Here is a 26722-nt window from a genome sequence, read left to right on the forward strand (position 1 = left end):
TCATGTATTAGAAAATTCCCTCAGCTTCTGTATGTCTGGAAAGGTCTTTATTCCTTCTTCATATCTAAAGGATATCTTTGCTGGATCTATTATTCTTGGCTCATGATTTCCCTCTTTCAATAGTTTGAATATTTGGTTCCACTCCCTCCTGGCTGGTAGAGTTTCTGCTGAAAAATCTGATGATAATCTAATGGGCTTTTCTTCGTAGGTTACTGTCTTCTTTTCCCTGACTGCCTTGAGGATTCTTTCTTTGTCGTTGATTTTACACAGCTTCAATACAATGTGCCTTGGAGAAGGCCTGTTGGGATTGAGGTAATTAGGTATTCTATTTGCTTCTTGGATTCGAGGGTCCAGTTCTGTCCACAAGTTTGGGAAGTTCTCATCAACAATTTGTTTGAATGTAGTCTCTGTTCCCTTCTCACTTTCTTCTCCTTCTGCGTTGCCCATGATTCTTATATTGCCTTTTCTGATGGAGTCAGAAAGTTCGTGTAGAGTTCTTTCATTTCTTTTAAGTCTCAAATCTCTTTCTTCTTCCATCCGTGTAATTTCCAGGTTTCTATCTTCGATGTCACTGATTCTTTCCTCCATCTGGTCAACTCTACTACCTAAGCTGGTTATTTCCTTCTTGATTTCTTCTACTGAGTTCTTATTCTCCAGAAATTCTATTTGGTTCTTTTCAAAAGTTTCAATCTCTTTCATAAAATGCTCATGTTGTTCTTTGATTGTGTTTCTGAGTTCACTTAACTGCCTATCTGTGTTTTCTTGCATCTCGTTGAGTTTTTTCAGAACTGCAATCTTGAATTCTCTGTCATTTAAGTCACATATTTCTGTATCTTTAAGTTCCTTTTCTGGAGACTTTTCACTTTCTTTCTTAACTGTCTTGTTGCCTTGGTTAATCTTGGCGATTACTGATTTACTATTTCTCTTCCTAGACATCTACAGGAGTTGCTTCTGCAACAGATTGATAGGAAGAGGTGTTTCTTTTGTTTTCCGGTACTTGTTGGTAGAATGTTTCATTTTTTCTCCGACTGCAGCCTTTTTCTTCTCTCTCACACGGTAGTGCTATGTTATCTCTGCACTATTCTAGCTTCTCACACAATGGCAATATTCCCTTGGAGACAGGCTTCTCCTCTGTTAATAGTTCGCCTGGGTCACAGGGCGCAGTGTCCGTGTAGGTATGCGTAGAGCTGTTGAAGTTCCGAAGCTCTTCCTGCACCAGATTCAGAGCCCATATGTTTCAGGAGTTCTGTTTACTTCCGCAGGGATCCGCCCAGATAGGTGGGGCCAGGGGTGGGGTGAGTTGTGAGAGGTGGCCCAGAGCAATGGCGGCGACCACCACCACAGCCGGTTCTGCTTCCACAGCTCCCTCACCTTTGCGGGAACTAGTTGGGCTGCGAATCTGTGTCTGCGGTCCACAGTTCTCAGAACAGCAAATATTCTCTTATTTTGATCTGACACTGCTATTGTTCCACGTCTATCACCAGGCAGGTCGGGGCGGGGCGAGCTCTGGGAGGGTAGGGAGGGGGCAGCTAGTCTCAGTGCCTAAGGCTTCCGTTCTCTGCTCGGCAGTGATGGCTTAAACCACCGTTTTCAGCCTTCTTCCCTCAATCTTTTCTCCTAGGTCTCTGCCGTGAGGATTGGGTTCAGCTGTGTTATGTGCTGCCCCCTTAGCTCTGTGGGCTATCAGCGGAGCCCTAGCAGTCCGAGTTCTTCCCTCTCCTGCAGCTGCAGTAGTTCCGGGTTGCAGGGAGCTTGGAGCACTGAGCTAGGTCTTCGTTGTGAGCCCGCACTGCTCCGTCTCCGCTCTTCTCCCTTCCCTCCTCCCCTGCTGGCACGATTCGCCCACCTTCAGGTGAATTCAGTAGTGGGCCTCTTCGTGTTGCCTTTGTGCTGTGCAGGGAGTCCTTTGTGGAGTTATTGTTGTTCGATTAGTTGTAAATTCCACGGGAGCTTTACAAAGGCTCACCTCATGCTGCCATTTTTATCCGGATCCATTGTTGATTGTTTCTATGCCCCTTTTGACCTCCTCTTTTATTTTTGCTTTGACCCTGTTGTTCTCTAATAGCATGTTGTTTAATCTCCAAGTATTGATGGTTTTTTCTACTTTCTTTTTGCAGTTGATCTCCAATTTCAAAGTGTTGTGGTCGGAGAATATGCTTGGTATAATTTCAACCTTCTTAAATTTGCTGAGGCTTGTTTTGTGTCCCACCATATGGCCTATCTTTGAGAATGTTCCATGTGCACTAGAAAAGAATGCATAACTCTAGGATGAAATACTCTGCAAATGTCAATTATGTGCATTTGGTCTAATGTGTCATTTAGGCTGATATTTCCTTTCATGTTTTCTGTTTGGATGATCTATCAATAGTTATCAATAGGGCTTTTATATCCTGTAGTATAATTGTGTTTTTCTGACTCTCCCTTTGGTTGTCTTAATAATTGCTTTGTGTATTTTGGTAATCCCTGACTGGGGGCATATATATTGATAAGTGTTATGCTTTTTGTTGTATTGTCCGCTTTATCCTTATGAAATATCCATTCTTGTCTCTTCTTACCTTTTTATCCTGAAGTATGTTTCATTTGATATAATAATGGCTACACCTGTTTTTCTCTGGATGCCATTTGCTTGGCATATCGTTTTCCACTCTTTCACTTTGAGTCTCTATTTGTCTTTGTAGCTGAGATGTGTCTCTTGGAGGCAGCATACGGTTGGGTTTTTTTAATCTAATCTGCTACTCTGTGCCCTTTTATTGGTGAGTTCAGTCCATTTATGTTTAGAGTGATTATTGATATGTGAGGATTTCCTATAGCAGTTTTACTTTTCTGTTAGTACAGCGTCTCCATTGTTTCTTTGCCTTTGTGTTTATGTCTGTTATTTTTGTTTGGTGGTATTCTATGATCTTTTTTGTTCTGTTTCCCATTTTTTATGTTACGTGTCTCAGATCTGGATATTTTTGAGTGGTTACCATTATGTTTATGTAAAAGAAAGTTTCATATGTACAGTAATTTCTTTTTTCAGCACACTTCTTATCTCCATTCCCCTTTGCAAATTCAGACCTTTACTCTCCCCTTTTATGTTTTTATTGTCACAAATTATCCCTATTTATGCTGTGAGTTGATTTCTGAGTTGCAGTAGCAAGTTGTCTTTTTCTTCTCTTTCTTTTTTTTATGTTGTTATCTTCTTTACCCTTTATGTTATGTTTAAGTGTATAATGCCCTATTCTGTATAGGGATTGCCATTCAAAAAATTCTTTAGAATTTTTGTTTCAGGTCAAGTCGTCTCCTGCAGTATTTCCTGTAATGCAGGCCTTGTGGTGGGATATTCTCTCTGCTCTATATGTCTGGAAAGGTCTTTATTCCTCCTTCATATCTAAAGGATATTTTTGCTGGATATATTATTTTGGGGTAGTAATTTCTCCCTTTCAATAGTTTGAATATTTGATTCCACTTCCTCCTGGCTTCTAAAGTGTCTCCTGAAAAATCTGATGGTAATCTAATGGGCTTTCCTTTACATGTTCCTGTCTTCTTTTCCCTGGCTGTGCTGGAAATTCTTTCTTTGTTGTTAATTTTTGATAGCTTCAGTATAATGTGCCTTGGAGATGGCCTGTTTGGATTGATGTAATTAAGTGTTTTGTTTACTTCTTGAAGATCCTGTTCTTTCCATTGGTTTGGGAAGTTCTTGTAGACTATTTATTTGCATAGCCTCTCTTTTCCCTTCTCCCTCTCTTCTTTTTCTGGTACACCCATTATTCTTATGTTGCTCTTTCTGATGGAGTCAGATAGTCCCTGTAGAGTTCTTTCATTTCTTTTAACTCTCAAGTCTCTCTCTCCTTCCATCTGTATCTTTCCCAGATTTCTATCTTCGATATCACTAATTCTTTCCTCCATCTGCTTAGCTCTATTTCCTGAGCTGGCTATTTCATTCTTCACCTCTTTTATTGAGTTCTTCATCTCCAGAATTTCTATTTGGTTATTTTTTTTTAATTTTAATCTCTTTGGTAAAATGTTCATTTTGTTCTTTTATTGTGTTTCTGAGTTAAACTGCCTGTGTGTGTTTTCTTGCATCTCGTTGAGTTTTTTCAGAACTGCAATCTTGAATTCTCTGTCATTTCAATCACATATTTCCATGTCTTTAAGTTCATTTTCTAGAGACTTTTCACTTTCTTTCTGAGCTGCCTTGTTACCTTGGTTATTCATGGCAATTAGTGATTATTTCTCTTCCTGGGCATCTACAGGAGTGGGTTCTGCAGCAGGTTGGTATGAAGATGTCTTTCTTTTCCTTTCTAGCAAGTGTTGGTGGAACATTTTATTTTCTCTTCCGCTGCAACCTTTTATTTTTTCTCACACTGTAGTGTTTAATTTTCTCTTGCACTGTTTTGGCTTCTCATGAAATGGTAGGTGGGCTTCTCCTCTGTGATCAGGTAGCCTGAGTGTCAGGGCAGCACCTCTGTGGGAGGATGTGGAGGATGATAGAGTTCTGAGTTTCTGAAATCGCAGTGCTGCCCCTGCAGCCTGATGCAGATCCTGTGTCTCTTAGTGGCTCTGGTTACCCCCACAGGGATCCACCCTGAAAAGTCGGGGCGGGATGGGCTGTAAGAGTCGGCTAGTGGGTTTGTGGCTCTCAGTAAAGGCGACTTCCAGCCCACAGCTCTCTCACCCCTACATGTCTTTCCCTATCGCCAGAATTAGTCACGCTGTGTGTCTGCCCGTTGCTCCCATTCTCAGGGCTGTAGGTATTCTGTTCTTTAATGTGACATTGCTACTGTTTCTTGCAGAGCATGCTTCTCACATTGGGGGTCGAGGCAAGCTCTGGGAGGGTGGGTGCGGGGAGTCAGCCAGGCTCCGTGTCTTTGTTTGCTGTTTTCTGCCTAGCAGTGAGAGCTTAAACCATAGTTCTCACCTTTCTATATTCAGTCTTTGCCCGAAGGTCTCTGCCCCGATTGCTGGGTTTTAACCCTATTATCTGTTGATCCCTCAGGCAAGACTGGGCCACAGAAAGTGCACCTGCAGCCTGAATCCTTTCCTCTCCCGAAACTGCAATGAGCTCCAGGCTGCATCCTGTGGCCCACATCTCTGATCTTACTTGTTCCTTCCTCCCTGGTTCATCTGATTTGCCCACCTTCAGATGTTATGGTGTGCAGATCTTTCAGACATACTTGTGTTTTGCATAGGGTATCCTTTGTTGAATTATAGCTATTCATTTTCTTTAAATTAAAGGTTATTGGGGTGGCAGTGGGTAAATGGGATCAAATATATGGTGATGGAAGGAGAACTGACTCTGGGTGTTGAACACACAGTATAATATATAGATGATATATATCAGAATTGTACACCTGAAACCTAGCTGTTCATTTTGTTGTAACTTCCAGGGGAGATTTCAAGGAGCACCCCTACACTGCCACATTTCTGTCATCACTGCCTTTTACATTTTGATCTTTGATTTATATTCACTTAATTTTTGAATATAGTTTGGAGCAGGGATCAAAGGTCACTTTTTCCCATATGGATATGCATTTGATTCATAGTACAAAAGACCACCATTTTCCCACTGAATTGCATTAACACTTTTGTTGTAAATCTTACGACTGTATATGTGTGAGTCTGTTTATAACCTCTATTTTGTTCCATTGTTCTGTTTTTTCTCCTTTCATCAATGCTAAACTCTCTAAATTATTGTAGCTTTGTATTAAGTCTTGGCTTGCCTTTCATTTCACATATGCATTTTAGAATTATCTATCCAACTTTTAACTTTAGAATGCCCCAGAGTTCAGTCCTTGTTCCTCTTCTCTTGTATTCTAAATTCATTCATTAGACCTCTGGTTTTAAATAACATCTACTTGCCAGTGACTTCCAAATTTATGTCTCCTGTCCAGATGTAAGTCTTTTTATCTAGATTAATATATTCAACAGTCTACTTAACATTTTGAACTTCACAGCCTGATCAACTTGAAGACCAATCTCTACCACCTCCTCCCTTACAATTTTTCTAGTAACGTCTTTCTCTTCTTACTTAAAAGCAGGCCCCCAGCCTTCTGGTTGCTTGATCTAAAATCCTTAGAATCATCCTTGCTTCTCCTCTTCTTTTATATTCCATATGTGATCCATGAGAAAATCTCATTGGTTTTACTTTAAAATATGTTCAGAACCTAACCAATTCTCATCATGTTCATTGCTGTCACTCTGGGATGAGCTCCCATCTCTCCTAGATCACTGTAGCAGTAGCCACTTTAGTGGTTCTTGCTTCCATCCTTGCTCTTAGATTCTATTCTTAATATAGCAGCCAGAGTCATCCTTTTAAAACTTAATTTATGTCATTTTGCTTTTCTGTTTAAATTCTTCTACTAGATTAAAAGCCACAGTATTTACGGTTGCCAATGTGATGTTTTATTATATATGTTATATATAACCTGTTAACTGTCTGACCCTAGTTCCCCTTTCTCACTCTACTCCAGAAATTTGGTCTCCTTGATGTCACTTTTTTATGCCAAACATGTCAATTCTTTTTGCCTGGAATACTCTACACTTTTGTGTACATGCCCTGTCCTTCAAGTTTTTTTGTTTTTATTATGTATCATCTTCTCAATGACGTCTGTCCTGACCACTCTATATAAAATTGCAACCTGCCACCCATCCCTAGCATATCCAATCCAACTTACCCAGCTCTGTAATGTTTTATACAAACATAACTCCTTTTGATATTGATGTGTGTGTGTGTAAAAATTATACAAGTGGACCCTTTGGTCAACGTTGCTCAAGCAGTAGTTGGTTGTAATCAGAAGTGTCAGGACGCTGACGGTAAGCACTTTGAGCACCTCTTGTAATTGCAGAAGTCAAACGTGACTTGTATTCATCTTTTGTTATCGGTATGTATTGAGTACTATAATTTTAATACAGTTTTCTTTTCTTAAAATGTATATATATGTGTGTGTGTGTGTATATAGATATATATACATGTATGTATATATGTATATATATACATATGTATATAGATAGATAGATATGTGTATATATACATATATATGTGTGTGTGTATATATATATATATATATATATATATATACATATATAATTTAATAATTTGTTAACTCCATTGTCTATTATGCCTTTCCACTGATAGAATGTGAGCACTGCAAAGGCATGGATTTTTGTCTGATTTGTTTACCATTGTATCACAAACACCTAGGACAGTGCTTGGCACAGAGTAGGTATTCAATAAAGAGTTATCAAATGAATTGATTCTAGACATAGGCTTCTCTAACTACACTGTTAGTTAGGAATGTTGTCCCTTAGGACTAACTTCTTTAGAATCTATCTAAAGAAGATAGAAAATTAAAATTTGTTTGTATTATTATTTTGTTTAGGTGACAAGGGTGACACCTGCTTCAACTGTATTGGAACCGGTATTTCAGGGCCTCCAGGTCAACCTGGTTTGCCAGGTCTTCCAGGTCTTCCAGGTAAAACATCCTACCTCAGGGCCACCTTTTAAATATTTCTTGGTCAGCCTTTAGTGAGCTATTAGTTTTAGAATGATGCTAGTTTCTCATTCTATACCTAGTCACTCATCAATAAATAATTAAATTTGAAATGCCTCTATCTGCTGTGAAATACATTATACTTTTCTTTCTAATACCTGAAGCTACCAACATTTTCTATTGAAGCATTTTGACAATATTATTCCAGGAGAAATATCTTCCCTGTTTATTATATGATGAGGAAAATAACTTAGAGTTAGACTTCTTCCTTCCAGAAAATTGAGGGAAAATTTCATAATGCCTGCCCCCTTAGCGTAGTTTCCAGTGGCGAGCTTCTAGTCATTGGGGATATATTATATGTTGTCATTAAGGAATGGAGCTTCTACTGGAGTTTGTTAACCAACTGCCAGTATTTCCCTTTCTGTATATAACTTTTCCTTCCGTGTTTCCAATCAAAACCATATTTGATATCCATCAGACCCACCACAAGTCTTTTACTCAACTACCTTTGGGATATCAAAATATTACATTTTCTTGAAATCACACTCTATGTCTGTGTCAGGGCTGAGAACAGACCCCAGATGTGTTACCTTTCTGTGTAGTGTGTCTTCCAAGGAAACCAATTCATTTGATGCTTGGAAATAGATGTTTAGTAAGTCTTATAGCTGCCACTGGAAATTAATAATCCAGCCTTTTCCCTGCAGTCTAGTTCTCAAATATGGGAAAGCTTGTGTTGAAACCCAGATTGCTCTGTCCCACCTGCAAAGTTTCTGATTCAATAAATCTGAGAGGGCCCAAGTATTAGCATTTCTAATTAGTACTCAGATGATGCTGATGCAGCGTGTTCAGGGATCCACTTTGGGAATGACTGATTTTTTTAATATTTTCTCTATTGTTTGAGTACCAAAGATTTCTTATAAACCAAATTTTAGGGAGTGAGAAACCAAAGAAAGGACTGGTAAGGCTCTAGGAAAATTGTTTAAGTCTGAACAAAGAAAGATATGCAGACTTGGTCCTTATCGCCTTGTTGTGTTGACGATGTGATAAAGGAGCCTGTGCAACTCTGTGCATATACTTGGTAGCTGTGATCTCTTGAGAGGCTTTGGATTTGGAAATACTTAAAGACACAATATTGTGTGTAACATGAAATGTTAGATTTACCTAAAAGGAAGGATGATTTCCTCATTTTGAGAGCATGAAATTGGAAAATAAAAATGTGAATTGTTAAATGGGATTTAATGGGGTTCTTATTTTAAAACTTTACTTCCTGACTTGATGATTTTTACATGCTTTGTCATGGGCTCAAGCTCAAAGCTCACATTGTTTTATTTTATCTGCCTATCTCTCTATCTCTCTATCTATCTCTCTATCTCTCTATCTATCTCTCTATCTCTCTATCTATCTATCTATCTATCGTGTGTGTGTGTGTGTGTGTGTGTGTGTGTGTGTGTGTGTGTGTGTTAGGATCTCCTGGTTTCCCTGGACAGAAGGGTGAAAAAGGACACACTGGTGCAACTGGTCCCAAAGGATTAACAGTAAGTTTTGAGTATATTATAGAACAAATGATGTAGAAGAAAGCCATTTGCACTTTGATTTTCACCTTTGGATATATATAAAAGAAATTTAGTTTTTTAAATTAAATTGTGATTTATTTCATTCCTTGACTCCCCCTGACTCACATTGTTCACTTGATTTATAGCTTTGTGTACTAAATATTACTGGGTGGGTTGATAGGATGAACTGGAAAGAGGAAAGTGTTAGAAAAAAAATTGATTTCTCTTTCTTTGTTTGCCCTCTCTCTTTTATTTCTTTCCTTTCCTTTCCTTTCCTTTCCTTTCCTTTCCTTTCCTTTCCTTTCCTTTCCTTTCCTTTCCTTTCCTTTCCTTTTTCTTTCCTTTCCTTTCCTTTCCTTTCCTTTCCTTTCCTTTCCTTTCCTTTCCTTTCCTTTCCTTTCCTTTCCTTTCCTTTCCTTTCCTTTCCTTTCCTTTTCCTTTTCTTTCCTTTTCCTTTCCTTTCTTTCTTTTTTCCCCCCTTCAGGGCATACCAGGAGCTCCAGGTGCTCCAGGCTTTCCTGGACCTAAAGGTGAACCTGGCGACATCCTCACTTTTCCAGGAATGAAGGGTGACAAAGGGGAGTTGGGTTTTCCTGGAGCCCCAGGACTCCCTGGTTTACCTGGCACCCCTGGTCAAGATGGATTGGCAGGGCTTCCTGGACGCAAAGGAGAACCTGTGAGTTGGTTTGATATTCTTGGTTTGGTGATGTCAAATTGTTACTTTGGGATGTTTCCTAGGATGTGACTAATGCTGAGATGAACACCCAATCGATGCTTAAAAGCATGTGATTAATATATAGCATTTATACATTATTATTGACTATGTAGGTTTCTTTAGCACTCTTTTCTCAGTTGTTTTATAATTTCCTTCTCTTTAACCCATTACTATATTGAGTAATACTGGCTATGAATAGCTGGGCAGGAGGTTAAGATGCTTATGGGTCAGTGGGAAGTTCCCCTTTTCTTACCCCACATATCCTTGTCTGGGTTTATTTAGACACAAGGCAGAAGTCTAATTTGGTTTTTAAACTTACAGATTAGTGTGAGTAGATGGCCATGTTAAATGTGCCACGGAACCGAAAGATTGAACATATGTGAACAGTATCTTTTTGTGTACAATACACAACCCTGGATCTTTATGTGAGAAGTGATATATAAAATATAAGCTAGACTATATACTTCTTAACTTATGCTAGAATATAAGCTTAATGAAGGCAAAGTTTTTTTGTCTATCTTTATTCTTTGTCTGTATCACCAGCACCTGGCACATGGTAGGAACTCAAAAAATACTTGTTGAACGACTGAATAAGGGGAGTGATCACACATCCCATCCCATAATAACACACAGCTTTTAAGAAGAGCTATTTATGGCTGTATCATTTCTCTAGTTGTATTCAGAAATGCCAACCTACAGAGAGCTGTCATATCTGTATGTTTCTGTATTAAACTTTTCCCTTTACAGGGTGGAATTGCTTTTAAGGGGGAAAGAGGTCCCCCTGGAAACCCAGGTTTGCCAGGTCTCCCAGGGAATAGGGGTCCTATGGGCCCTATTGGTATTGGACCTCCAGGCGCAGTAGGTGAAAAAGGCATACAAGGTATGGCAGGAAATCCAGGACAGCCAGGAATACCAGGTGAGTTTACTATGGTTGTTTTGGTTTTTATTTGGTGCTTAAAAACAGAAAGGAATTGTCTTTGGCCATTCTTGGCTTCCCATCATGAGAGAGTTGTTTCCCTGGACACTTATATTTGGGTTTTTCAGATCTCCTTAGCAAGGGAACACAACATGTGTGTTTTTTTAAGGGGTGGGGTTTCTCTTTAATTTAATTTTTTTCTGAATATCTCCATTGTTGTTTTGAAGTATTTGATACATAATGCTTCATTAAACAAATAACTATATCAGAAACACACAAGTAACTGCCACACACATCAAGAAACAGAACATTGCCAGTATCCTAGAAACCCCCATCTTCCTCCTTGCTCTTTCCTGATCATAATCCCATTCCATTTCTCCAAGAGCAACCGCTGTCCTGACTTTTGCATAATTTCCTTTCCCTTACTTCACCCTCTAGTATTATCACTGAGATAAACATTCATAAACAAAGTACTTTAATTAAGCTTCTTTTTGAACTTCATATTAATGCAATCTCAATGTTAATATTCTTTATGTTAACTTTGCCTATAGCTATAGTATATTCATTTTCATTGCTATTTAGTATCCCAATGTATGTGTGTGTGTGTGTATCACAGTTGATTTATCCATTCTATCGCTAATGAACAATTGGGTATTTTATAGTTCTGCCCTATTATGAATAATGCTTCTATGTACATTCATATATATATATATATATATATATATATATATATATATATATATCCTGGTGTACATATGCACACACATCTCTGGGTCAAGGATCAGCAAACTACAGTCCATGGATTAAAACTGGCTCACCACTTGTTGTCATAAATGAAAGTTTCATTTGAACACATCCACTCTCATTCACTATTGTCTGTGGTTGCTTTTGCACTATAACCAGAGTTGAGTAGTTGTGAGAGAGACCATATGGCACACAAGACCTACAGTATTTACTGTCTGGTCCTTTACAGAAAAAAATTTGCCAGTCTTTGGCCTAGGTTATAGATTTACAATTAGCATTTTCAAGGCATGGAATAAATGCATCTTAAGTTTTACTAGATAATTCCAAACAATGTCCAGAGCAATTGTTCTAATTTATGCTCCTACCAGCAGTATTAGAGACTTCTTATTGCTCTGCATCCTCATAAACATTTTGTATTATCAAATTTTTATATTTTTGCCAGTCTGTTGAGTGTGATACATCTCATGGCGTTTTATTTTGCATTTCTCTGATTACATTAGAGTTTAGTATCTTTGTATGTTTATTGACCATTTGAATTTCCTTTTATGAAATGCCTAGTCAGGTGTTTTGACCATTTTTTTCTATTGTATCGTTTCTTTTTCTTATTGATTTAAAGGAGGCTATGTATGTTACACACATATATACATTATATATATTCTGTGCACTAGTTCTTTGTTAGCTATTTATTTTGCAAAATGTTCTCTCCCTATGGCTTGCCATTTCACTCTCTGTATGGTGTCTTTAATAAACAGAAATCAGTTTGAATGTAGTCAAATTTATCATTCTTTTCTGTCATGGTTTGCGCATTTTTTTGGTCATATTTAAGAAATTCTTCTTTGTCCTGAGCCTATTTCACGTCCCTGTTTCAATTCATGAGAAGTGGGTGTGCTTACACTTTGCACACATAAAGCCTTAATGTACCATTAGTTTACCAAAAATAAGTATTTTCCTTATTTGCTACAGTTTGAGGTTTTTAGATTCTTTGGTTTTTTTTTCCAAATTTTTTTTATTAAATTTATTGGGGTGACAATTGTTAGTAAAATTACATAGATGCAGGTGTACAATTCTGTATTACATCATCTATAAATCCCATTGTGTGTTCATCACCCAGAGTCAGTTCTCCTTCCATCACCATATATTCGATACCCCTTACCCTCATCTCCCACCCCCCACCCCCCACCCCCCTTACCCTCTGGCAACCACTAAACTATTGTCTGTGTCTACGAGTTTCTGTTTCTCATTTGTTTGTCTTGTTCTTTTGTTGTTTTTGGTTTATATGAACATTTGTGACAACATGGATGGATCTTGAAAGTGTAATGCTGAGCGAAATAAGTCAGACAGAAAAAGCAGAGAACCATGTGATTTCACTGATATGTGGTTTTTAGATTCTTTTGACCTACATTTAAAAATATTTTCTATGAGTTTCTGTTTCTCATTTGTTTGTCTTGTTCTTTTGTTGTTTTTGGTTTATATACCACATATCAGTGAAATCACATGGTTCTCTGCTTTTTCTATCTGACTTATTTCGCTCAGCATTACACTTTCAAGATCCATCCATGTTGTCACAAATGTTCATATAAACCAAAAACAACAAAAGAACAAGACAAACAAATGAGAAACAAAAACTCGTAGACACAGACAATAGTTTAGTGGTTGCCAGAGGGTAAGGGGGGTGGGGGGTGGGGGGTGGGAGATGAGGGTAAGGGGTATCGAATATATGGTGATGGAAGGAGAACTGACTCTGGGTGATGAACACACAATGGGATTTATAGATGATGTAATACAGAATTGTACACCTGAAATCTATGTAATTTTACTAACAATTGTCACCCCAATAAATTTAATAAAAAAAATATTTTTCTATAAATCCATCTTTAATCAAGGAAGCTCTTAAAGCTATCATCTACTTTTTCTTTTTGAAATTTCGCCCTCTGGTATCTTCCTTGAATATATAATATGGGATTGTTTTTCTTGTTAATTTGTGTTAGTTTGTGTTTTTAAAAGATTATTCTTTTTTTTTTTTTTTTGGTTTTTAATTAAAAGATATCTTTAATCAAGTGAACACATATTCACTATTGATTCCCTTTTGTTCTTAGGTCCTAAAGGTGATCCAGGTCAGACTATAACCCAGCCAGGCAAGCCTGGCCTACCTGGTATCCCTGGGAGAGACGGTGAAGTAGGTTCTCCAGGTATGCGAGGAATTTATTTGACCATGTCTTCAACACTTACTGACTTCTTTCTTTGAAAGTTTCACTTTCAAAAACTATTGCTTCTTCTTAGGTGATCCTGGTCTCCCAGGCCCCCCAGGCTTGCCAGGAATGCCAGGTAGCAAAGGAGAACCAGGTATCCCTGGAATCGGGCTTCCTGGACCACCTGGTCCCAAAGGTAGGTAGGGCTGGACAGCAAGCAGCTATGTTACCTGGTTAGTATGACATTATTCTTTGGTATAGTGCACTCAACAAATTTTCTATGTACTTAAAAAATATATACATGAAAAGTCACAGCATGCATGCACTATAATTCCATTGTCCTTATCTAAAATAGTCCAGACAAGAAAGTATCTAAATTATAGGTAATGCAAAAATGATATATAAGCTTTAAAAATCACAGTAATTATTGTCTTTTGTGTTCACTGTTGTATTTTCAGGGCTTAGAACAGTTCCTGGAACATAGTAAACACTCGATAGATATCTATTAAATGAATGGATTGTATTAAACAGATTTATTGCACACATGTATTCAAATAAAGTTTTATCCTAAATCATATTCTCTTGATTTACTGAAATTTTTAAATGTTGTTGCTTCAGTTCTGCTTTATTTCTCACAAAATTTATTCTCATGAATGGCAAAGTGTGCATTGGTGTGAGAATGGTGCTAAACATGTCCTTACTCATTTATACTGAATGATTTCTAAAGAGTCAAATTTGATTTTATGTGTACAAAGTGTGATCAAACAATACAGTGAATGTTTAAATTTAAAAATATATATATTACAGTGAAAGGCACATTGCCATTAATCCCCCCTGAAAATACTCCCCCTTGCTTCAAACACACTTATCCCATTGTTCTTGCCATTTTCTGAAGCAGTTCTGGAAGTTCTCTTTCATGAGTGTCTTTAGTTGTGCTGTTGTGGCTGCCTCGATGTCCAAATCATTTTGACTTTGGGGAAGAGCCAGAAGTCACATGGTGCCAGATCCGGTGAATAAGGTGGATGACGACACATGGTAATGTTTTTATTTGACAGAAATTGCTGTACCAGAACTGATGTGTGACACGGAGCGTTGTCATGATTGAGGATGAAACCATTTGCCCATTTCATGTTAATGCGTTGTTTGTGATCCATGATTTATGGCACACTTTAAAACACACCTGCTCTCACTGTAGCTCACACCTGACTGATTGCACCGAACGAGTTAAAACTCGTCACACACTCACACGCTGTTACTAAGGGACATCGCGCCACTTCCCTTATTGAAGATTCCTGCCTTTCCATTGGATGGCACTCAGCAGCAGCATTCACTGTAGCTTTTGATCACGCCTCGTACTCGTATATAGTATATGTGTAATATCTGCAATTGTTTTTAGCTAATTTCCAGAATTATATGGTAGGCCTTTTATTATATTATATCCAGATGTAAGCAGAAGAAAAGATTTTCTGTTCTTGTGTGAGATTCATTCCATATGTTCAGTTTTATCTCTCAGTAATAGCTCTCATTTTCCTTTAGAAGACCGTATCTTCCACACACATTAGTCCTATATGAAAATGATAGGACCATAAAATGATTGAGAGGGAATATCAAGTATCTGTAAGGCTCGATTCTAACGAGTTATCTAAAATATCATTGTGGCTTTAACATCTTACTGTAGTCACTAAGCATAATTGGATAGAGTGAAAATGTGGGTTTGGGAGTTTGGGTATCTTTCTTAAAGTGTCTTCTATTTAGAGATTTAAAACTAACTTTTCATTTTACAGGTTTTCCTGGAATTCCAGGACCTCCAGGAGCACCTGGGACACCTGGGAGAATGGGCCTAGAAGGCCCTCCTGGGCCACCAGGCATTCCAGGACTGAAGGTCTGAAACACTTTATTCTTTTCCTGTTTCCTATTTCCCCTGCCTTCCTTAGCCCTAGCTCTCTATTTTCACTTAGACATCATCCAAATTCTTCGCTATATAAATAAACCTTAACTGATTATATTTTCATTTAAAAATATTTAACACAAAACAATCTTTAGTAGTTTCTGAATCCATTTTAGAGTGGCCGATTATTTGATGAGAGAGGTTATAGATGAAAGAATGCAGTCATGGGCTTCTCCTGTGCTTCTCAGTAATATCACCATCCCATTTAATCTCTGTCCATGCCTGTGTGTGATGATTGGTTGAAATGGTGTTGAAAATCATGTCAAGAGCTTCCCATTCTGTCCTTCTGTCCCCATTCCATCCCAAATACATTGCAAATCACTGCTATTAAAATAATAATAATAATAATAATAATAATAATAATAATAAATAAGTTTGAGTTACTTTCCATTCCTTTTATTATATCTTAGCTAATTTAAGATTTCTTCAGTGAACCTTCAGCAAACTGCTGTGGTATATAATTATCCTGACTGTCCCTTTGTTTTCTCTGTGTTTAATTAATTGAAACTTCTTGCGTTTTCATCATTACTACTTTTTTTTCAATGGGAAGAACAATTGACCATTACTCCAGCTGTCATGAGAAACCACTTGTTTATTAATTAATTGTTTTTATTTTATTATGAACCTATTCAAGTTAAGACAAACGTAAAAGGAATAATACAATGAACTTTCATATATCCATCACTCAGATTACAAATTATGAAGATTTTATCATATTTGCTTCATCTATTTATCTTTGCTGAAGTATTTTAACCCAAATCTCAAATTTGTGTCAATTCACCTATAAATACTTAAGTATTCTTCTCTAAGTGTACATTACGTACAAAAACCACAGTGTCATTACCATACTTAGTCAAATTAAAAATAATCATCTAATACTTAGTCTATAATTACGTTTCCTCACTGTGTTCTCTGATCGCTTGATCTCTCAGTTATCTTTCTTGTTCTGAAACCAGTCCAAATCATTTAATTTGTTTTACTAAGTCCAGTTTCCCATCCTTCCAGATGGTCTTTCCAACATACCAATTACTTTTCTTTTAATTACCCTACTCCCTAACCCATGGAGGAAAAATATTACCTTGTACTTTCTGCTTTAAATACTCTATGGTAAACAATCAATACTAAGAAGGGTTTTGCTGTGTTTTGTCATGTGTATGCTCAAGGGAGAACCAGGATTTGGGCTACCTGGGCCACCTGGGCCTCCAGGACTCCCAGGTTTCAAAGGACCCCTTGGTCCAAAAGGAGATCGAGGTTTCCCAGGACCTCCAGGTCTTCCAGGACGCACTGGCTTGGATGGGCTACCTGGACCAAAAGGTATGGAGGCTGCTGCTACTTCTCAGTTTGCTTTTAACTTTTAGAGATAATGAAACTGTTGGGAAAGTTTATGGGTGGTAAGTCCAATTAACTGGAAAGTCGGTGCTACCACTCTGTCACTGCTTTTTTTTTTTCATTGTTCATTGATATATTTTGTTTTATTTCATTGAATAGATAATACAATCATATATGTGTAAAAGTAACACTGAGACGTCTTTCCTATACCACATCTCCATCCACGCTGTTCCTCCCCATCCCATATGTGGTCATTTTTAGTTACTTATTTATCCTTCTAGTGTTCCTTCATACAAATGCAAGCCAATTTAGTGTATGTGTGTGTGTGTGTGTGTGTATATATATATATATACATATATATATATATATATATATATATATATATATATATACACACACACATTTACTTTCCTCAAAAGGTAGTATACTACCTTTTGACATGTTGCATTTTACCATATTTCACTTAAATTATATTCTAGAGATCAATCCAAAGCAGTACATAGAGACTTTGATTTTTTAAGAATAGCTGACTAATATTGGATTGGTTGGGTATACCATAGTTTTGTTTTATTGTTTTGTTTTGTTTTGTTTTACCAGTTGTTAGTTGCTAGATTGGGTTTTTTGATACTTTTTTCTCATTGGAAATAATACCACAGTGAATAACCTTGTATACATGTTATTTCATATGGGTACAGGTTTAATAGAATAATAAATAGGAATTTTTTTAATTGAAGGGTAAACGCATCTCTAGATATTGTTGTATACCTCTCTAGCCACCATTTTACATTCCCAGCAGCAATGTATGAGTGTGCTTAATTCTTCACAACGTTGATAAGTATGTTAACAAACTCTTGGATTTTTGATGGAACTAAGTAGGTATCTCAGTATAGTTTTTTTTAAACACATTATTGTGAACATATTCAAATACACAGAAAAATTAAAAGAATTGTACAGTGAAAATCCATATAATCCACCACCTAGATTCAACAATTAACATTATCTCTTTGCCAACATTTTACTTTTTTAAATTTCATATATACAGAATGTAGAAAGAATTTTACAGTGACTACTATATACCCATCATTGATATTCTGTCAACATTTTACTATGCATGATTTGTCACATATCTATACATCCCTTTCTCCATCCACTGATTTATTTTTTGATGCATTTAAAAGTAAATTGAGACAGTGGTATACTTCTTCCTAAATACTTAAGCATGCAGATCATAACTACACTTCAATTGTTGTTCTTTCTCTTTTAATATAAAATATTAAATGAGATGCACACACCTTAACAGTACATATGCTGGATTTTGACAAATGCATACACCTGTGCAACCAAACCCCTATCAAGATATAATCCCAGAAATTTCCCTTTTGCCCCTTTCCTCAGTCCCTACCCCAACATCCACCACAGTGGCAACAATACTGTAATGATTTTTTTCATCGTAAATTAATTCTGCCTGTTCAAGAATTCCATATGGAATCATACAGTATGTATTTTCTCTGTAAGGCTTCTTTCACTCAGAATATTGGTTTTGAGATCCATTCATGTTGTGTTTATCAGTAGTTCTTTCCTTTTTATTATTAAGTATTTTATTTATAAATATACCAAAGTTTCTTTATTCATTTTCTGTTGATGGACACCAGACTGTGTCAAGTTTTTGGCTATTGTGAGTAAAGCAGTGAAGAATATTCTTTTACAAGTCTTTTTGTGGATATGTGCTTTCATTTTCCTTGGGTAAACTCCTAAGAGTAGAATTGTTAGGTCATAAGATAGGTATATGCTAGTTGTAAATGAAACTACTAAACCTTTTCCCAAAATGGTTGTACCATTTTAAACTTGCACCAATACGGTATGAACATTTCAATTGTTCCACATTTTCTCCAATATTTGGTGTTATCATTCTTTTCATTTTTGAATTTTGGTAGATGTGTTGGTAACATATTTTAGTTTTATTATATTTTACTTTGTATTAAATTTATTGGGGTGATATTGATTAATAAAATTCTATAGTCTTGAAGTAGTGTACAATTCTATAATACATCATCTATATATTGTATTGTGTGTTCACCACCCAAAGTTAAATCTCCTTCCATCACCATATATTTGACCCCCTTTACCGTTTTCCATCTCCCCTTTCCCCTGTCCCTTTTCCCTCTGGTAACCACAAACTGTTGTCTGTGTCTATGAGTTTTTGTCTTGTTTGTTGCTTTCAGTTTTATATCCCACATATGAGTGAGATCATATGGTTCTTGACTTTTTCTGTCTGACTTATTTTGCTTAGCATGATAATCTCAAGATCCATCCATATTGTTGCAAATCGCAGTATTTCATCTTTTCTTATGGCAGAGTAGTATTCCATTGTATATATATATACCACATCTTCTTTATCCAATCATCTATTGAAGGACACTTCAGTAGTTTCCATGTCTTGGCCACCGTAAATAAAGCTGCAATGAACATAGGGGTACATACATCTTTACAGGTAAATGTTTTCAGATTTTTGAGGTTGATAACCAGAAGAGGGATTACTGGGTCATATGGTAATTTTTTTCTGAGTTTTTTGAGGAATCTCCATACTGTTTTCCATAGTGGCTGTACTAATTTATATTCCTACCAGCATTCTATGAGGTTTCCTCTTTCTCCATAGCCTCTCCAACACTTGGCATTACTCATCTTGTTGATAATAGCCATTCTAACAGGTGTGAGGTGGCATCTCATGGTTTTGATTTGCACTTCCCTAATACCTAGTGAAGTTGAGCATTTTTTCATATATCTTTTGGCCATTTGTATATTCGCGGGAGAAGTGTCCGTTTGGGTCCTTTGCCATTTTTTAATGTGATCATTTGTTTTGTTGTTGTTGAGCTGTATGAGTTCTTTATATATTTTGTATAGTAGTAGCCCTTCGTCCGATGTTTTTCGTGAATATATTCTCCTATGCGGTTGGTTGCCTCTTTGTTTTGTTGATGGTTTCTTTTGCTGTGCAGAAGCTTTATACTTTGATATAGGCCCAACCGTTTATTTTTGCTTTTACTTCCCTTGCCTTTGAGATCAAATTCATAAAATTCTCTCTCAGACCGTGGTCCCTAAATATAGCCCCTGTGTTTTCTTCCATGCCAGCAAAAATTCATAGACACAGATAACAATTTAGTGGTTACTAGAGGTAAGGGGGAAGGTGGGAAAGAAGAAGAGGGTCAATTATATGGTAACAGAATATTTGACTTTGGGTGGTGAACACACAATGCAATATATAGATGGTGTATTATAGCATTGTGTGCTTAAAACCTATATAATTTTATTAACCAGTTCCCCCCCCCAATAAATTTATTTAAAAAAGAGAAAGGGGCATATAACCAAAAAAGAAAAAAGACACATTACCAATATTAGCAATGAAAGATGACGCATTGTTACATACTCTACAGACATTAAAGGAATAACAGGGGAGTATAGTAAACAACTGTATGCCCGCAAATTTGATAATTTAGGTGAAGTGTATGAATTTCTTGAAAGTACAAACTACTGAAGCTCACTGAAGAAGAAATAGATAATCCAGATATTTATTAAAGAAACTGAGTTTGTAGTTAAAATCCTACCAACAAAGAAAACTACAGGTCCAGCTGGCATCACTCATAAATTCTAACAAACATTTAAAGAAACAATAACACCTGTTCCACATTATTTCTTTCCCAAAATAGAAGTGGATGGATTTCTTCCCAATCATTTTATGAGGCCAGCATTACCCTAATATCAAAACCAGGTAAAGACATTATAAGGGGGAAAAAAGCTATAAACCAATATCTCTAATAAAAATGGATGTAAAAATCCTCAAGAAAATATTAGCAAATCAAACCCAACAATATGTAAAAAGGATTACACAATACAACCAAGTGAAGTTTATTCTTAGAATTCAAGGCTGATTTTGAAAATAATGTGATTTGCTCTATCCATCTAAAGAAGAAACGTTATATTATCATCTCAACTGATGCTGAAAATTATTTGACAAAATTCAACATCTATTCTGAAAAAGTACTCTCAGAAAATTAAGAATGAAAAGAAACTGTTAGTTTGATAAAGGACATTTACAAAAAACTTGATCCAATATATTTAGTGGTAAAAAACTAATTACTGGGTCGGCCCGGTGGCTCAGGCGGTTAAGCTCCATGCTCCTAACTCCGAAGGCTGCTGGTTCGATTCCCACATGGGCCAGTGGGCTCTCAACCACAAGGTTGCTGGTTCAACTCCTTGAGTCCCGCAAGGGATGGTGGGCTCCGCCCCCTGCAACTAAGATTGAACACAGCACCTTGAGCTGAGCTGCCTCCCAGATGGCTCAGTTTGTTGGAGCGCGTCCTCTCAACCAGAAGGTTGCCAGTTCGATTCCCGCAAGGGATGGTGGGCTGCGCCCCCTGCAACTAGCAACGGCAACTGGACCTGGAGTTGGGCTGCACCCTCCACAACTAAGATTGAAAGGACAACAACTTGATTTGGAAAAAAGGCCTGGAAATACGCACTGTTCCCCAATAAAGTCCTGTTCCCCTTAAAAAAAAAACTAATTACTTTTCCCCAAAGATATGGAATGACACAAACATGTCTTTTCTTTCCAATTTTTTTCAGTATTGTACTGGTAAACCAATAAAGCAATGAAATGCTATAAGGCAAGAAAAATAAATAAAAGGCATACAGATTATAAAGGCAGAAATAAAAACTGTCTCATTTCACAGGTGACTTGATTTTCTACATCAAAAATCATAAGAAATCTACAAAAAAGCTCCTAGAAATAAGAAGTGAATTTAGTCGAGTCACAGGATACAAGGCAAATATACAAAAAAAATTTATTTCTATATACTGCACCAAAAACTAGAAATGAAAATTAAACAAAAACAACATTTAAAATAGTATCAGATAATGTGAAGTACTTAGGTATAGTTGTAAGAAAATATGAGCAGGATCTGTATGTGGAAACCTATAAAACACTTATGACAGAAATCAAAGATCCAAATAAATGGGAAGATATTTTGTGTTCATGAATTGGAAGACTCAATATTGTTAAGGTATCAATTTTTTTCTAAATTGATCCATAGATTGAACATATTCTCAAGCAAAACTGAGCAGTAGTTTCTGACTCTCAAATTTATTTGTTAAAGCAAAGGACCTGGAAGTACAGAGTTGGAGAATTCATAGTGCTTAATTTCAAAACTTAATATAAAGCCACAATAATTAAGACAGTGTGGTATATGTGAAATTACAGAAATAATAGATCAATGGAACATCAAAGGGAGTCCAAAAATAGACCCACACAATTTGATTTTGACAAAATTGCAAAGGCAATTTCAACAGAAAAATAAGCATTTTCAACGAAAGGTGCTAAGTCAATTGGATATCCATATGCAAAGCAAAACAAAAAAGATAAACCTCAACCCATACTTTATACCTTGTACAAAAATTAATTCAAAATGGATCATAGACCTGAACATAAGACCTCAAATGATAAAGCTTTTGGAACAGGGGTAGGCAAACAATTTCTATAAAGGGCCAGATAGTTAATATTTTAGTCTTTGTGGACCACTTATGGTTTCTGTCACATGATCTTTATTTTTTACATCCTTTGAAAACGTAGAAACCATTCTTAGCTCACAGGCAGTTCAAAAATAGGCCTATAGGCCAAATTTAGCCCATGGGCAGTACTTTATTGTCCCTCACTTTAGACGAAAGCACAGAAGGAAATCTTTGTGATCATAGGTTAATCAAAGAGTTGTCAGATACAACACCAAAAGAACAATCCATAAAAGGAAAAAAAACTGATAAAGTGCACTTCATTAAAATGAAATGTACTTTCGGGGCAGACGGGTGGCTCAGTTGGTTAGAGCGCGAGCTTTGGGCAATGGGGCTGCCTGTTGGATTCCCACATGTGCCAGTGAGCTGCACTCTACACAACTAGAATGAAGTCAATGAGCTGCCGCTCAGCTCCCCGGTGGCCATATGCCAGTTGGACTCCGCGGGAGATGGTGGGCTATGCCCCCTGCAACTAAGATTGAACACTACACATTGAGCTGAGCTGACCCTGAGCTCCCAGATGGCTCAGTTGGTTGGAGCGCAGGCTCTCAACCGCAAGGTTGCCAGTTCGATTCCTCGACTCCCACAAGGGATGGTGGGCTGCACCCCTTGCAACTAACAATGGAAACTGGACCTGGAGCTGAGCTGTGCCCTCCACAACTAAGATTGAAATTGAAAGGACAACAACTTGACTTGAAAAATCCCGGAAGTACACCCTGTCCCCCAATAAAGTCCTGTTCCCATTCCCCAATAAAATCTTTTAAAACAAATGAAATGTACTTTTGTATCATTTATCTGACAAAGAACTTATAACCGGTAAATGTAAAGACCTCTCAAAAGTCAATAATAAGGAAACAACCAAATTTAAAGAATACAATAGGAAATATGGGCAAAAGATTTGAACAGATACTTCACCAAAGAAGATATTTGAATGGCTAATAAGCATATATAACGAGTCTCAATATAAGTAGTCATTAGTAAGTGTGAGTTAAAAGTACAATGAGATAGTACTTCCTAACCTACTAGAATAGATTTCAAAAAAAGAAGGAAAATTGACAATAATACTAAGTGCTGCCAAGGATGCAGAATAACTATAACTCTCATACACTGCTAGTTAGAATGCAAAATGATGCAGCCACTTTAAAAAACATGTTGGCAATTTCATTCAGAGTTAAATATAGCCTTACCATGTAACCTAGTAATCAAACTCCTAGCTATTTATCCAAGAAAAATGTGAATCTTCACACAAAAACATGTAGATCAATGTTCATAGTAGCTTTATTCATAATCAGCAAGAATTGAAAACTGCCCAAATGTCCTTCAACTGGTGAACAGTTGAACAAATCATGGCATATTCACATAATGGTATGCTAGCAAACAATAAAAAGTAGCAAACTACTAATACATACAACAGCATGGATGCTTCTCAATGCATTATGTTAAGCAAAAGAAGATATACCCGAAGGCTAAATACTGTATGATTGTATGTATATGACATTCTAGAAAAGTAAAAATCACAAGACATAAAATAGATCATCAGTTGCCAGGAAATTGGGGTGTGGGGAGGGGTTCACTAGAACCGGGCACAGGTAGCCTTTTGGATTAATGGAACTATATCTATCTTCTATATCTTGATTTTGGTGGTGATTATATGACTGTAAATACTTGTCAAAACTCATCAAAGTATACATTTTAAAAGCTGAATTGTAGTATATGTACAATTTTAAAACGTAAGAGGGACAGACAGAAGATAGAGGGACAATGAAGTTTCCAAGGTCAAAGATATGTTTTACTGAAGATGGGAGGAGCTTGAATGTGTTTATAGGCCACAGGCCCAAGTTAGTAAATAGAAAGATGTTAAAAATTACCTTTAACAAAGGTAATTTGAAAATATATTTTAAACTTACAAATAGATATTTGCCCAAGATGACTTACAAGTAAAAGAAATGTGTGGTTTATATTCTTTTGTACTATTTTGGGGGGTTGATTTAAGTATTGAAGTTGAGTGCTCAGCCTAAGTTAAATTATAAATCTGTAACTTAATGGATTCCCTCTCATTTGCTCAGGGTACTTGTGTGTACTTTTCTTGCTCAATGAATGGATAGCTTTTTAAGATCCCTGCTTAATATGATGTACCTTTTCACATGGGTATTGTGGATCCTAATGACTAGTAAGTCTGATATTGTTTTTAATATTTAAACTGTATTTATTTCTGAAAGGTGATGTTGGGCCAGATGGACAACCTGGATCAATGGGACCTCCTGGGCTTCCAGGAATAGGTGTTCAGGGACCACCAGGGCCACCAGGGATTCCTGGACCAATAGGTCAACCTGGTAAGATTGGAGTAAATGTACATTTTGTAGCACTCATTATGTAGCGGTTGTTCAGCTTATCAATAAAATGTCACCTATGTCTCCCAGAAAATAGATTTAAGAGGTAACGTGTACTTGTATAATGTTGTAAAAGTGAAAAAGTACATATCACAGCATAAGAGCTACTTTAATTCCTGGTATTCCTCTCCCTGTTCACTTAAAATTGATCTATTAACAATAATACAATTTAATAATTGCAGTATATTGCCACGGCATATAAAAGTTGAGCTAGTTAGTCATCGTCTTGGAATCATAGACTTAAGAACTTCTAGTGCTGATTATTTGAGACCTGAGTAGCTGTATAGCATTAATACGCCTTTGCCTCTGGAACCACTTTAACATTTCTTAGCACATGAAAACTAAAGTTAATATTCTGTTAAAAATATACGAGGTCGAACAATTAAGTTCGCGAACTCATCCTAGAAAAAGTGCTACGTACGTCATTGCTGAATATCACTATGGTCACCTTCGAAGTACTCTCCTTGGGAAGCTATGCACAGATGCCAGCACCTAGTCCACACTTCAAAGCAATTTTGGAACTCTTTTTCTGGAATGGCCACCAGACCCTCGATGTCCTGAATGTCATCAAAATGTCTTCCTTTCAATATTTCCTTTATCTTTGGGTAAAGAAAGAAGTCATTGGGGGCCAGATCAGGTGAGTCGGGAGGGTGTTCCAATACCGTTATTTGTTTACTGGCTAAAAACTCCCTCACAGACAGTGCTGTGTGAGCTGGTGCAGTGTCATGATGCAAGAGCCATGAATTGTTGGCGAAAAGTTCACGTCGTTTTCGTCTAACTTTTTCATGCAGCCTTTCCAGCACTTCCAAATAGTAAACTTGGTTAACTGTTAGTCCAGTTGGTACAAATTCATAATGAATAATCCCTCTGATATAAAAAAAGTTTAGCAATATCGTTGCAACACGTTTGTGAACTTAATTGCCAGACCTCGTATTTTAGGCATTCTCATTTCCTTTGTAATAAATTGACTTGAATTTTCTCCTCTTTTGTCCCTAAATCAGCAATCACTTTACAACTCATAAGCATGCTAAAAATTTTTATGTGGGTATGTGAAAACTTTTGTCAACTTGTAACCTAATAGAGAATCATATGGTTCCTCTACAGTATGTCTGTGTGAGAGTTTGTGTGAGAGTTTGCTTATTTAGGTTGTGGATTCTGAGCCATCCGGTGATATGAAATTCTTTGTATCTTAATCTAGGCAGGAACAATCAGGGCCACTCTTGGGCCAACATTATGTCATTGCAAAGCACTGTAATAATTCATAAAATTAAAACACATATGGAACATTTAATCAGTCTTTAGTTTGCTTTAATACATCAGATGACTTAAACACACTTCAGATGTACATACATTGACTTTGAACAACGAAAATATATTTTCTGACCTTAAATGGCAGTAGGTATATTGTTAGTGATTATGCTAAAAATCTAGAAACACCAGTTAATAATGTAAAATGCCTGGAAAGTAAACATTACTTTTGTTTATGTCCTATTTTAAAAATGTATTTTATGGCATATTTTACCGTTTTTATGGCCCCTAACATGTAACTACTGATTTAAAAATAAGAAAAGTTAGTGTTGCTTTGAAGCAGGTTGTTGAAAAGTACCTGCTTCAACACTCAATGGAGTATTACGCAGCCATAAAGAAGAAAGAAATCTTACCATTTGCAACAACATGGATGGACCTAGAGAACATTATGTTAAGTGAAATAAGTCAGAAAGAGAAAGACAAATACCATATGATCTCACTTATATGCGGAATCTAAAGAAAAGAATAAGTGAATGAACTAATCAGAAACAGTTTTGGAAACATGGAGGAAAAACAGAGGGTTGCTAGAGGGGCGGGGGGGTGGGGATAAGGGGAAGGTGAGAGGTTTTGGGAACGTACAGAGGGATAGTGGATGGGGGGAG

At 36.8% G+C, this 26722-nt stretch overlaps 1 protein-coding gene across 3 annotated transcripts in view; it reads left to right on the forward strand.

The window, feature by feature from the left end:
• The window catches only part of COL4A5 (collagen type IV alpha 5 chain), a 307204-nt gene that overhangs the window by 195646 nt on the left and 84836 nt on the right, over positions 1-26722 (forward strand). For all 3 annotated transcript variants that reach the window (XM_074323263.2, XM_074323259.2, XM_074323260.2), the window contains 9 exons: positions 7362-7454; positions 8937-9007; positions 9510-9701; positions 10488-10656; positions 13497-13589; positions 13681-13785; positions 15374-15471; positions 16701-16851; positions 24642-24755. In XM_074323263.2, coding sequence (XP_074179364.1) covers positions 7362-7454; positions 8937-9007; positions 9510-9701; positions 10488-10656; positions 13497-13589; positions 13681-13785; positions 15374-15471; positions 16701-16851; positions 24642-24755 — 1086 coding nt within the window. The remainder of the gene's footprint in view (positions 1-7361; positions 7455-8936; positions 9008-9509; positions 9702-10487; positions 10657-13496; positions 13590-13680; positions 13786-15373; positions 15472-16700; positions 16852-24641; positions 24756-26722) is intronic.

Source organism: Rhinolophus sinicus, chromosome 18, assembly GCF_057876585.1.
Source record: "Rhinolophus sinicus isolate RSI-liver-muscle chromosome 18, RSI-T2T, whole genome shotgun sequence".
Classification (NCBI taxonomy): Eukaryota; Metazoa; Chordata; class Mammalia; order Chiroptera; family Rhinolophidae; genus Rhinolophus; species Rhinolophus sinicus.